Here is a 14413-nt window from a genome sequence, read left to right on the forward strand (position 1 = left end):
TAAAGCATATTACATTTATATATTTTACATAAATTCTATATATCATATATAAAAATTTAATTCAGTATATAAATTGAATACATTTGGGTCTCTTTAATCTTTTCCATTGTTTCTTAATCCTGTACTCACATTGGATATATTTTTTTTAACCAGGTGGGCTTCATAGACTATATCGTTCATCCTCTGTGGGAGACGTGGGCAGACCTGGTCCATCCTGACGCCCAGGACATTTTGGACACTTTGGAGGACAATCGTGAATGGTACCAGAGCACAATTCCTCAGAGCCCCTCCCCGGCGCCCGATGACCAGGAGGAGGGCAGGCAGGGTCAGACAGAGAAGTTCCAGTTTGAACTGACTTTAGAGGAAGACGGCGAGTCAGACACCGAGAAGGACAGTGGGAGTCAAGTTGAAGAAGACACTAGCTGCAGCGACTCGAAGACTCTGTGCACTCAGGACTCGGAGTCCACCGAGATCCCCCTGGATGAGCAGGTGGAAGAGGAGGCCGTGGCGGACGAGGAGAGCCAGCCCGAGGCCTGTGTCATCGGGGACCCCTCCCCAGACACGTAACAGGGCCCAGACTTCCATGCCTTTCGTTTGTGTTTTTTTGTTTTTTTAAGTAGAAACGTTGTTTCCAAAGTGCATGTCACATGCCACAACCACGGTCACACCTCACTGTCATCTGCCAGGATGTTTGTGGAACAAAACTGACCTTGACGATTCAGTCTGGCGCTCAGGAATATCGTCACCAGTTTTTTCACCTCCATGTCATCAGAATGAGAGGGACATCTTCATGGACAGCATTGTCACGGGTCTGCGGCTCCATCAAGCTGAAGAAACCGAGAAAAATCAACTCTTAAGTGTTTTCTAGGGAGTGTGGCTCATTGGGCAGCCCCAAAGTTAAGATGATTTGGGGTTTTTTTTTCTTTTTGTTTGCAATATTTTCAGCAGAAAGAAGGCATTATTACATGGATGCAGTGAACAGATGGGTGAAGCAACGAATGGGTCAGGAACAGGACATAGTGTGAAGCTGTTACCAGGAAAAAGATGAGCCACAGAAATTGCATAATTTTCTAATTTCAAGTCTTCCTGATACCTGACTGAATAGTGTGGTTCGGTGAGCTGCACTGACCTCTACATTTTGTATGATATGTAAAACAGATTTTTTGTAGAGCTTACTTTTATTATTAAATGTATTGAGGTATTATATTTAAAAAACTACATTCAGAACTTCATCTGCCACTGGTTATTTTTTTCTAAGGAGTAACTTGCAAGTTTTCAGTACAAATCTGTGCTACACTGGATAAACCTAATTTACAAATTTTACTTGCACCTTAGACTTCATAGCAATTAACTGATTTGTAGTGACCCATTGTTTTATATACCAATGACTTCCATATTTTAAAAACAAAAATTGACTTTATGTTGCAGGAAACCCTTTTTGTAGGTCTTCATTTGCTGGCTCTTCATTTTGGTCTATTCAGACACGCAGAGTTGCTCCCCACTGACATTTCTCTTCACCGTGTGCAAAGTGAACACGTGTTCCATAATACTCTGATGTGTGTTCTGTCTAATGTATCTCAAGCCTCGTGGACACTCAGTCATCAGTTGGTATTATCTGAAGCAAGTGGGAGATATATAAATACCCAGTAGCTAAAATGGTCAGTCTTTTTTAGATATTTTCCCACTTAGTGTCTTCTGATAACTTTTTGCTGTGGTGGTAGACCCTCATTTCACAAATGCATGTCTTTGTAATAACCCACACATTTCATGTTCATTTTTATTATTTTCACAGTCAGTTATAGTAAGAAAACCTTTTTCCCCTTGTGCTGCTTCATTATTCAGTGTGTGTTTGAACCTCTGTCCACATTTACCACGTGGGGTCTTATCAAATATATCACCACCATTCTGATGGATGCAAAGAACAGGTAGTCAAGTTAGAGTTAGCATTCTTTTCTGCCATGAGGTCGTATATAATGACTAGCTTTTACTTTTGATTTACAAAGAAAAGTTAATGGCTAGCTAGGTAATTTTTAACAATATTAGTAGAATATATTAATGAACACCAGTACAATGAATGCTCTTTTGTTTCTATGATTTCACCACGGGATTAAGAACTGTATGAGGAATATTCCTGAGACGTGATTTTAAGTGTAGCAATGACTCTTCCTTAAAGGACAGCCACATAACACATAATAGCATTTCTTGCTTTATCAGTTATCATTGATCCAGAAGTACATCTAGTGGAGGAGAACTTTAAATACGCTGATGAAAAGAAGTTGATGGTGCCCCTAGCACCAGAGATTAGGTGATGTGATGCCATTTTAAATTACTCAGTTGGGTAAGAAGATTCTGACTAAATCTTCAAGAGTAGAGATCACTCTTGGCTGAATTTAGCATCAAGAATTGTATTGCAATTTTAGAGATTGATTCCCAGTACTTACCTTTAATTGGCATCTTGGGGCATTTATTTAGTCTGGACTTTCTTCCCATTTCAGCTCTTAAAAAATGTTTGCCTTCTCTGTGAAGAGCTTGGAGCCCAAATAATCATTTTTCACAGTGATATCCAAGAACTCAAGTAGAGGCTAAAGGAATATCTGACCAAACAGAAAATAGAACAGTAAATGGAATTGTAATCCTGAAAAATGTTGATATTGTGGATGTCTCAATCACTAAATCATCAGCCAGGGAAATGACCCAAGCTGAAGATACTATTTTAATCCCCTGAGAGCCACAGTTGGTTAGAAACATTGATAGAAAAATTAGGTAGCTGTGAACTTCGACATAGAGCACAAGACAGGAATTGACCAATTAATTATCAGATTCCCCTGTAAAATTCAGACAGTAATCTTTCAAATAAAGTCTTATGTTTGGCAAGTGGTTTCACAAGAACAATTGGAAACTTGTTTGCATTTTAATTTTGTTCCTGATGGAGGTCTAGAAGAAAAGGCAGAGAATCTAAGGTTTATTCCTTTCTCCCAAATACTCTCAATCCCTCCCTTTCCTCATGCTTGCTATTTCCCCCACAGAGTGCCTAGAACTTAAGAATGGAAAAAAAATTAAAACAGCAATATGTCACAAATCCAGACCTGAAAAGGTATATAACAGCACTAAAAAGGGGAGACTCCTTTTATTTCTTCAATTTGTTGGTTTTAATGGTCACATGTGTGAAGATACCCAATGATGGACAATCAAATTTTAGGAAAAAATATCCAAAAGACAGGGACTAGTGCACTGTACAATCTGCTTCTCCTCTCTTCTCTCCTCTGCTCTCGCCAAAGTGTGCTTCAGAATTATACACTGCTTTAAAAAGAATATCCTTTTATAAGTGGCTTTACATTTCCTAAAATGTTGTAAGAAAATACAGTATCTGGGTACTGTATGGGGAAGAAAATGTCTAAGTTTGCATAAAACCAGTACATTTCAGCTTGCAAGTTACTAAACATAATAATGCTGTTTTAATTTTCTTTTCTTTTATGTCACTTAAAATTCACAAGAAAATAATGTAGATAGAACAAATTGTAGACAAGGAAAAAAAAACTTGAATGAAGTGGATTTTACCGAAAGCTTTATGATGCTTTTTGAATGCATTATTTATTTTTTTGTGCCATGCATTTTTTTCTCACCAAATGACCTTACCTGTAATACAGTCTTGTTTGTCTGTTTACAACCATGTATTTATTGTAATGTACATACTGTAATGTTAATTGTAAATTATCAGTTCTTATTAAAACATCATCCCGAATTGGGATGGTGTTGATATATTTGGAAACTCTTGGTGAGAGAATGAATGGTGTGTATACATACTCCTTGTACATTTTCTTTTCTTCTATAAAATAGTCTTGTCACCTTAGAGCTTGTTTATGGAAGATTCAAGAAAACTATAAAATACATAAAGGTATATAAAATATAAAAACATAGCTGCAGGTCTTTGGTCCCAGGGCTGTGCCTTAACTTTAACCAATATTTTCTTCTGTTTTGCTGCATTTGAAAGTAAGGTAACGGTGGGGTTAGGGCTGGGCATTTTACATCTGAGCTTTGAATCAATTGGGTTTCTGGCAGCAGCTGGATTGTACAGAACCATGGTCAACCTCTAGAGCATTCTGAGACTCTTGAGAGAAAAGCCCTTAAATGCTTTCTGCCACGAAGCACCAAAGCATATATGATGGTGTTTTTTCCAATAAGATACTAACTGAGCTGCTTCGGTTAGTTACATTTGATTTTTTCTTTTTTTTAATTTTCAAACACTACTGGGGAAATTATTCTTGTCCAATAATTATTAAAAGTCTTTTCGACTTGAGCACATGGACAAATGAACTTGATTTGAAACTAGAGCCATAGGCCATGCATGTTAGTACTTTATTATTTGGCTTCCTGCCATGTTAGGAAAACAAAATATGAAAAAGGTCATTTTCTTTAAACCATGGAATTTTTCTTCAACTAAGATGAATCAAATTTCCTTATGTATGTAAATTCATACATTAACACAAAGTTTTATATCATGCCAGTTCACATAGCATAGTGGAGTCACCATTCTCTAGAATGTGTGTTTCTGCAAAACTTAACTTGCTTTAGAATTTTAAATTTTAACCTTGCGCAGAGGCCAGCTCCCGAAAGCTATGAAAAATTCCCAGTGGCTGATGTGGAAACCTCTTTCCACTGCTGCCCAGCCCTCAGGATGTGCAACTTAGTGAAAGGAGAGAATCTTTTTCTAGGAAAAATGAGCCTCCTTTTATTTTATTTCATTTTCTTTTTTGACACAAACTGTAGATTTTAGCAGCCCTGGCCCAAAGGAATTTGATTACTTTTGTTTTAAACAGTACAATGGGGACACTATAATTACAAAAAAGAAAAAAAATCCTTACTGATTTTAGTTGTTTTAAATTTGATTTCTTTGGATATGTTTTCAGAGTGGTCAATTGTGTGTGAGCATTACAAATGATGATTCTTTTAGTGGTTTCTTAGCCTCTCTTACAGCCCATGGGGATAGTACTGTACATCAATACCTTCATATGAAATTTTTATATGCAATGGAAATAAAAGCATGGGTTGATTCTGCCTATTTATGACTCGATCATTTACAAATAAGAGTATTATTCATTTTAACTCGTAGTTCAGTCAGCACATGTTTCCAAGAGCCATGAGGATTGTTAAGGTGAAATAAAGGATAGTGATATCATATATTACTACATATTTACAGTCCAATAAAGCCAAATTATGTAGATTAATCTTACTATAGAGTAAAAAGGCCAAATTATGTAGATGGCCTATAAGATAAGCACAGTAAAAGGCTTGGGAAGGGAACTTCTCTGATTGAGTGTTCTGGCATACTGAAAGTTATTCAGATACTCAACAGTTATTTGCTGGGTCCCTACTCTGCAAACTCCAAGACTGTAAGGATTCATCAATGAACAGACATAATTCAGCTTTTGTGAGTTTAAGGTCTAGAGGGGACAAAGGCATTGAACAGTTCCCTATGCAGCATCGTAAGTGTCCTTAGTATAGCAAAGAAGCTGAGGTGCTGTGATTGAACAAGAACCTGAGCTTGGTCTCTTCCAGAGAGGAAGGAGCTCAAAAGGTAACTTGGCAAAAAGGAAGAGTTGACAGGGTCAAAAGGGAGAGAAGGGTCCAGACAGAGAAAACTTCATTTGCAAAAGTCCTGAGGTACAAATGAGCTCCAAACCTCGGGAGAAATGGAAGAAAAGCACTCCTGCTCCCTTGCTCTTCACCTTGTAACCCTGCTTTCTTCCCTTTATAACACCACAGGTTGACATGTGACTTCCCTCGTGACTCAGATGGTAAAACATCTGCCTACAATGCGGGAGACCCAGGTTTGATCCCTGGGTTGGGACAATCCCCTGGAGAAGGAAATGGCAACCCACTCCAGTACTCTTGCCTGCAAAATCCCATGCATGGAGGAGCCTGATGGCCTACATACAGTCCATGGGGTCGCAAAGAGTCGGACACGGCTGAGCGACTTCACTTTCTATGTGTTTATTGTCTCTTTCCCACCAGAACAGAGCTTCACGAGAGTCCAGTCTTTGCTCACCAGTGTATCCCTCACACCTCAAATGGATCTCTGGTACACAGTAGGTGTTTAATACTTGTTGAATATCACTACCAAATTGATATTGGATGTAATTCAATCTGGTGATCAAGACATTTAGGGTTGATACCATAAAATTAGTCTGGTTGTTTAGATAAAGAGAGTTCACAGTTTTCTATCTGGTTGCTAACTAATGACTCTGCCTCTTCCTCACAAATTCTTTTTTCTTCCTGAATGGCAGAAAATCAGTATTCATGATCAATCAGCACAAGTGTAAGCCCTGAATCTTAACTAATAGAATAAGGTTAAATAGAATAAGCTGTGCTCTGCCTCCTCACCATTTTCTCCCACCACCACAGGCAACCACAGCAGCGGTAGCCTCCAGAGGCCCAAATCATCCCTTCCAGGAATGCTTGATCTAAACGCAAATCCCTTCCTCAGTCTACCACCCCTAAGTGAGATTATGCAACAAAAGAAAAGTTGCCCTTCTTTTTCCCTGTATTCCCCTAGGCTGATTTAGGCCAACTTGGGTGTGCTGAGTCTACCTGGGTTTAGATCTTTGATCTGGAAACATCTCACACACAGCTCTGAGCCTACAAGAGCAAAACATTCCGTGTCACCAGACAGCACCATCCCTAACAGGGACAAACTGCACACACACAGCCTTATTTTAATGGAATTCCACCTGTGCTTCCCCAGTTTGCAGATTTGGAGGCTGTTTCTGTCGTAGGTATTCTTGTATTTCCAAATACTCATTGTCAAACTCAGTGCAATGGGTGTAAAGCTCAGCCCACGAACTCAAGCCTGTAAGATACACTGCTTGCTTTATTTATATCAGTTAACGTGGGCTCTGTGTCCCCATTCTACTAAAGAATTGCCATCTCTGTCTTTATTACTACATCCCCTCTCCCTTCCAGTATAAAAGTTCTCTCATCTCCAGCCGAGTATAAGCACACCTTGGTGTTGTCCAGGCAGTGGTGGTTCCATACAGTTTCTGGGCTCTTTGCTTTCTCGTCAGGCATGTTGTATCCGCCGAGGCCGGGAATCCCGGTTTGGGGGTCCTACATCTTTCCGCCACAATGGTTGCAAAGGACACCTGCCTCCCAAGATCCGGAGCCACTCTCAAAGACAATTCAAAGAAAGACCTAGATAGTTCCTCCAAGCTGGGCATACTCAGTAAAACTCTAGCCACAAACGAAGTGCAACCCTTCCCCTGTCCCACTCTATCTGAGCGGCAAACAGAGTGCAGCCTACATTTCTGTCCGGCTGTATTTTTGGACTTCCCACCCGACCCCAGCCGGATGATTAAGCTGCCTGCACACGTAAGAACTGACAACTTGCGTTCCTCGGGCAAGCAGAAAGCCACGCCATGTTGACACGACACAAATGAAACAAACAATGAGGCAACGGCTGTTCCTGGGTGAGAAAGGGTCCCCAGTCAATGACCGAGGCTTTGGAAAGGAAGGGAAAACTTGAAATGTTACCTTTTTCAACGGGTCACCGCAGAGATTGAGGAGAGCAGACACTGGTAAGAATCTTCACCCTTCCTTGGCTTTTGCTGTTTATCCTAGGAGCCCATGTGCAGCCTCCAGACAAATGTAGTCTTGTGTCTACTAGAATTTGACAAGATTTTTCCATTAATTTTAATGTTAGCTTCCCCTGGGCTGTTGAGGAAATAACCAGTAGCAGTTTACTGGAGAATTTCTGGGAGTTTGGTTAACCCCAGGAGGGACCCTCTTTTGAGGAGGGAGTTGCTATGGAACGATTTGACAAAACTTTTCCCCTTGTATCCTGACTGAATGCAAATGAGAGAACTTTGGGCCTGTGTTTTGATGGGGCCTTTCCCAGTGACTCAGTGATAAAGCATTTGCCTGCAGTGCAGGAGACCAGAGTTCAATCCCTGGGCTGGGAAGATCCCCTGGAGAAGGGAATGGCTACCCACTCCAGTATGTTTATATGGAGAATTCCATGGACAGAGGATCCTGGCAGGCTGCAGTCCATGTGATCACGAAGAGTCGGACACTACTGTGTGAGGGAGCATGGAGAATTTTGACCATGGACCCCAGGAGGGTGCAACAAAGGGGAGCGTTCTAGGTTTCTGGCTTTAAAACTATTTAGTGGACTTTATTTATGGTCTTCTGGTCTCTTCAGAGTGGAAAAGCAATTCACTGGAAGCTTAGTGAGTACTCACATAACAGAGGATAGAGGCTGGTGGTAGGAGTCACCTTAGTCTTTCGATGTTTTGTTTTAGACAGGTCTTTAATTTTTCATTCGCCTTTTATAATGAAACATTCGATGAAGCTTTGGGGCAGCCTTGCTTTTTGGAGGCTTTGGCATGTCAATTAAAATAGATATCCCATTTTCTTTGTTGATTTGGGCAACACTCTCGGGTGCACTTCTTAAATGAACGATAATTGTCTCTTTGGAAAGTTCCCCATGGTGGTCATGGTAATTCTAGTTTGTCTTAGTAGGATTTTGCCATTTTTGTAGATATTTACACCTCCTGGGCCACAGTTCTTAGGCATAAAATAAGCAGGTGTCCTGGAAGATGGCACTCAGTTCTTTGAAACTAGAAGATCTTGTTACTTTAGCTGAGCAGATTAATACCTGAGGTGGATGTGCTGCTGGGTTGGGGTTTTTGTGGTGTTTTACAAAAACTTCTACGAAACAATTTTGTTGCTGAAAAACTGTTTAAAAATGATGAAAGAAGTCAATTCGGGTGGTACTAAAAAACTTTAATGAAATGGAAAATCTCCTTTTGGAGAACTGCCAAAGAGGGCAGAAAGCAAGCTTTTATGGGATAAAGAATAAAGAGCAAGGAAGAGACAAATAGAAAATACTGCTTGCTGCTGCTGCTAAGTCGCTTCAGTCGTGTCCGACTCTGTGCAACCCCATAGACGGCAGCCCACCAGGCTCCCCCATCCCTGGGATTCTCCAGGCAAGAACACTTGAGTGGGTTGCCATTTCCTTCTCCAAAGCATGAAAGTGAAAAGTGAAAGTGAAGTTGCTCAGCCATGTCCTACTCTTCGCGACCCCATGGACTGCAGCCTACCAGGCTCCTCTGCCCAAATATCTGCATGGCTGGGGACAAATGGTCAACCTTGTTTGGGGTGAGAAGCCAGAGGTGGGTTGTTTTTTGGGGATTGGCTGTTGGGATATGCTGCATATCTGCTCAGGAGAAGCATTTGGAGGAACATGAAAGTTGTAATATTTCGGTTTTTTGACGCAGTGTCTCAGGCAGAAGCCACTCCATCTTGGGCCTAGAAATGTATTTCATCAGTATTTTGTACATATCTCCAGATTAGATATGTACATGGCCACCCTAGGTGGTATCTTTTGAAGAAAACATACTTCTTTTAGCCTGGCTAGTAGGCGTGCTTCAATCCATGGGGTTGCAAAGAGTTGGACGCGACTGAACAAAAACAGTAAAGATTTAAGTCAAGATGTTAATATTTGCCTCTTCTATCTTGGCTGATACTAGCACTCCTCAAAATGTGGTCCTTTAACTGATCAGAACCAACTGGGTTCTTGTTAGAAATGCCAATTATCAAGTCCCAACTGAGATTTCTAGAGTAAGAATCTCTAGGAGTGGGTCCCAGAATCTGTCTTTTAACAAGTCATCCTGTTACTCTTCTGCACCATGAAGTTAGAGAAACACTGTTCAAGACCTCTTGGAGTTGTTTTTTCCTCTTTTGGCTTTGCAAAAAAGGAGAAGTAATCATCTCAACCCCGTTTCTAATTTATTGCATTTACTCAAAGGGATGCATGTTACTATAGGAGTTTCAGCAGGTGACATGGTATAGCTAATGGCAATTGGAGAAACAGTAGAAACATATGTTTAACAAGCCAGTTTCCATCCACAAGACTCAGTATTATTAATGGAGAGACAGCCACCTTCACCCCTCCATCCCTGCCTCCTCCATTTTGGAGGCCTGTGGCAAGCCAGGTTGTCAACTGCACCTACAAGTTATAGATTGGAGTTCCAGAGGCATCCCTGTCTTGAAGCCCATTAATTTGCTTGAGTGGCTCAGAGAAGCATTTTACTTACCAGGTCACTGGTTTATGACAAAGAGCTATCACTCAGGAAAGCCAGATGGAAGAGATACATTCAGCAAGGGATGCGGAAAGGGCAGAAGTTTCCATGCCCTCTCCAAGCACACCACTCTCCCCAAATCTACAGTGTTCACCAACCTGGAATCTCTTCAAACCCCATTTTTTTTTTCTTAATGGAGGTTTCATTGCATGAGGAAGTATATCATTGGCCATAGGAGATTAAATCAATATCCATCTCCTCTCCCTGGAAGCCGTGGGTGGGATTGAAATTGGTCCCCCTGACCCCATCCTTAAGTGTTTTCCAAGCCACTATTAACATAGTAAAAGACAACTTAATTACTCTTTAACACTTAGGAAATTCCAAGGGTGCTAGGAGCTTTATACCCGAAACTGGGAAGAAGACCAAATACATATTTTTATGGTAAATTACAGTATTACATAGCACAAGCTGGCATGGGCTAAAGGAGATACGATTAATATGACATTCAAAGGAGAGAAGATACCATCCACATTCTCCCTGCAGGACCATCAGTGTAATAGATGAAGACTGAGCACCCGTACCCCAGCTTCAGTTGCCCCATTCCAGCTCTCAGTCATGCAGTGTGTGCCCCTCTGCTTTTGTAATTGGGTGAAACTGCACAACACAAGGCTTGGAATCTGGCATCACATGGAACCACCAAAGGGACCAGATGACACACTCAGAAAGTCAGGGGGTTAACTCTGACCATTGGGAATCCAGAGATGGAAGGGAACCAGGCCGGTTAACTTCTCCTTCTCTGTCCTTGGGCTGCTCTGAGGCACAGCTTCCCCTTGAAGCCATTGAGACAACCCCTGTATTCTTATCAGTGAAAGCACCTCCCAAGCTGTCTACAATGTCTTTTGGCGGCATCTTGTGAGGCAGGAGCCAGTGCTAAAACATCACAACACACTGCTTCCCATTTTCCCTGCTTCCCTTTCTTTCCCTTTTCTTCCTTCCTTGCTTATTTTAGCCTAAATCCTTTTTTTCTCACCCCACTGCCCAAGGGTTTGCACCTCCCAAATAAACTCCCATCACTTTGACCTCTGCCTCCAGCTCTGTTTCCTAGAGACTTTGAGCTCCATGCCATCCTTTACATTCAGATGCCAAATTTGAGTATGTATATTTGTATATATTGGAGAAGGAAATGGCAGCCCAACTCAAGTATTCTTGCCTGGAGAAGTCCATGGATGGAGGAGCCTGGCAGGCTACAGTCCATGGGGTCCCAAAGAATCAGACACAACTGAGTGACTAACACTATTACTACTATATGTATATATGTGTATGTGCCACTGTGTTTAAATAAGGCCCCTGGATATTATAGGCAGAGACTGCCCCCTCATCTTTGTTTTCCTATAGCTTAGTTCAGCGTCCGTCTGTCATATAGCAGGTATTCATTAAACAGGAAAAGAATGACAGGTGGATAATCGCCCAAAAGAATGAGGTTAATGATGAAGAATGGACAGGGAGAGTATGGACTGGCCTAGAGTGGATTAGAGATTGGGTAAACAGGAGTGACACAGTTAAGGGACCAGAGGTAGCTAGAGGAAGCACCCCAAGTAGAAGCTGAAGGGATTAGTTCATCTAACCAGGCAGAGTAAGGGAGATGCTGTGGCACCCATCACCTTCCGGGAAGTTTTATCTGCACCCACTGTGAAAGGATGCTCTCGCTTGCCTCACTCTGTCATTACCATCCTCTACTCTGTGTGCATCCTGGGGAATGGAAGTTGGAATGTGTTTGACTCTTGTGAAGGAAAGGAATTCTGCGGGGATTTGGTCTCTTCTCAGTCCTGTGGGCTGATTCTGAGCATTTTATGGAATCCCTCCATCCTTTCCAGTGTTTAGATTAGGACTGGCTTGCAGGGCTGCCTTTCTGGACAGTGAAACATAGGTAACTCCTGGGAAAGTCTTCCTCACTCTTACAGAAGGAGAAAAGAAGGGGCTGAGCTTTGGAAATGGTTCCTTAGGCTGCCATGGTTGGACTGTTATCTTAAGACCATGAGAGGAATTATCTGAAAACAGAGAGAACATATTAAGGATGACAGAGCTGAAGGCAGCGTGAGTCTTTGAAGGTGTTTTTCAAGCTGCTGATATAATCAACTTGACTTCTAAGCTACTTATTTAAGATAAGGACCAGTTTTTATAATGGATGCCATTTCAATTGGACTTTCTATTACTTGCCCCTGAAAGAATCCTGACTAACACCCCCATGATCTGTGCCAACAATGTGCCAGGGAGTCTGGGTGGGGGTGGCATGCCTGGCATAGTGAAAAGGTTGGGACTTTGGCCCCAATTAGCTGAGTGACTATAGGCATGTTAATTAATCTCTGAATCCTACTTTTTCTCAGTTTAAATATGGGAATTGTGATATTAGAATCTAATTTTTTCACAGTGTTATGAAAGTAAATGAATTAATAAATGCTAATCTCACTATAAACATTAGACAGTACTTTTCATCTGCAGCTTGTGAACCATTAATGGATTGTGAAAGAGAGTTGCATTGAGGACTAAAACTTAAAAGAACTAAAATGGAACAGAAAATACTGCTGTTACCACACATAGTAAGTTTAGTCTTCTAAAATTATTGTTTCATTCACGTGTGTAGTTGTACATGCGTGCTTATGTGTATGTGCATAGCTGTCAGGTTAAATATATTTCTTGCTTTAGGTCATACACAAAGATGTTTGTGAAGCATGGATTTAGAGTAAAATGAATACCTGAGGCCAAACAAGAGTGAACACAGAAAATGGTCTTCAGGTGAATTGTGATGATGTGCAGTGTCTCCTGGGAAAAGATGGAGAACAATGGACTACACCCAGATCCCATAGATACCCAACACCTTATGGGAAGGTTGACTGCTTTGGGGGACAGGTAGCTTTGCTGTATTTTGTAAATACAGAATACCTGCTTAATTTTATACTCCCTTTTCACCAACATACATCCTAGAGAGCCATGGCTAGAGAAAAGAGAAGAGTGAATTTAGCAATTCTTTTTATAGCCTAGACACAAACAGGAGACACCTGCGTGGAGGCGTGGCTTGTCTACCATCACCTTTAATCACCATGGAGTTCAAGTATGTGCACAAGGCAAGGAAAGCAAGAATTACTCCAGGACAAAGGAAAGAATAACAGCAAATCCTTTCAAAATGCAGGTTTTGCCCTGGATTGTTTTTCTTCTTTTAATGAGCAAGGGGAGAAGATTAGAAAAAATTATTTAGGTCATTCACACATGTCTGGGAGAGGTCTAGTGCCTTCAGCCATGCAGGGAGAAAGGCAAATTGAAGATCAACTGAGCGATAACTGCCCCTCTCTATGGACCGCTGTCTTAGTTGCTTTAAAGGACTGGTGCTTGACGCTTGCTTTTGAGGAGCTTTCAGTTTGGTCAGAAAAGGATGGGGTAAAAGGTAGGAATCAGAGAAGAGTATAGTGAGCACTGGGTCTGCCCAGGTGGCACTAGTGGTAAAGATCCTGTCTGCCATTGTAGGAGACATAAGAAATGGGGTTGATCAGTGGGTCGGAAAGATCCCCTGGAGGAGGGGATGGCAACCTACTCCAGTATTCTTGCCTGGAGAATCCCATCGGCAGAGGAGCCTGGCAGGCTACAGTTCATAGGGCCACAGAGTCAGACACAACTGAAGTGATTTAGCACACACACATGCATAGTGAGCACTGAGACTTCGTCACACTTTGAGCTTTCTCATTTCAAGCTGACACAAACCCAATATCCCCTCTGTTTTACAGAGAAGTCAAAGGAGGCTGAAAAAGATGTGGTCGCTCATTCAAAATGTCAGAGCTGATATTTAAACATAAGCCTGTTTGTCTCTCAAGTCACCTGTATTCCCTGGAGAGGAGAATCTTTACCCTGATTGTTGCTTAAGTTTTTTTTTTTTACTTCTTTTGCTTAAAGGAAAGTAAAGAACATAAGTTCCTTACGTTGTCAGCTATGAGTATTCAAGTTATTATCTAGGGGATTTATTTTTTATCTCAAATCTCCATTTTCTTCAATAGTTACTATTGTTAAAGTACTTAACATGTTGGGAATGTGGATATTTTGCTCTACACTGAGCAGATACTTAACATACATTATTACCAGATCTCACTGCAAAAGTTAGTGGTCACCTCCTTCCCCTCTCTCTCCCTCTTCTCATTTTAGAAATTAGAAATACAAGAGAAATACAGAAAAGTCAAAAACAAACTGACTACCCTGTCCTCACTATATGGCAGAGCAGGGTTTCTAACCTGTGCTCACTGACTTTTGACTAAACCTCTAACATGTACCGGAGAAGGCAATGGCACCCCACT

At 41.3% G+C, this 14413-nt stretch overlaps 1 protein-coding gene across 23 annotated transcripts in view; it reads left to right on the forward strand.

The window, feature by feature from the left end:
- The window catches only part of PDE4D (phosphodiesterase 4D), a 1602952-nt gene extending 1597893 nt beyond the window's left edge, over window positions 1-5059 (forward strand). For all 23 annotated transcript variants that reach the window (XM_070774938.1, XM_070774943.1, XM_070774935.1 and 20 more), the window contains one exon: window positions 154-5059. In XM_070774938.1, the coding sequence (XP_070631039.1) occupies window positions 154-567 (414 nt within the window). In that variant the 3' untranslated portion in view covers window positions 568-5059. The remainder of the gene's footprint in view (window positions 1-153) is intronic.
- Window positions 5060-14413: the final 9354 nt, after the last annotated feature.

This window comes from Bos indicus, chromosome 20 (assembly GCF_029378745.1).
Source record: "Bos indicus isolate NIAB-ARS_2022 breed Sahiwal x Tharparkar chromosome 20, NIAB-ARS_B.indTharparkar_mat_pri_1.0, whole genome shotgun sequence".
NCBI lineage: Eukaryota > Metazoa > Chordata > Mammalia > Artiodactyla > Bovidae > Bos > Bos indicus.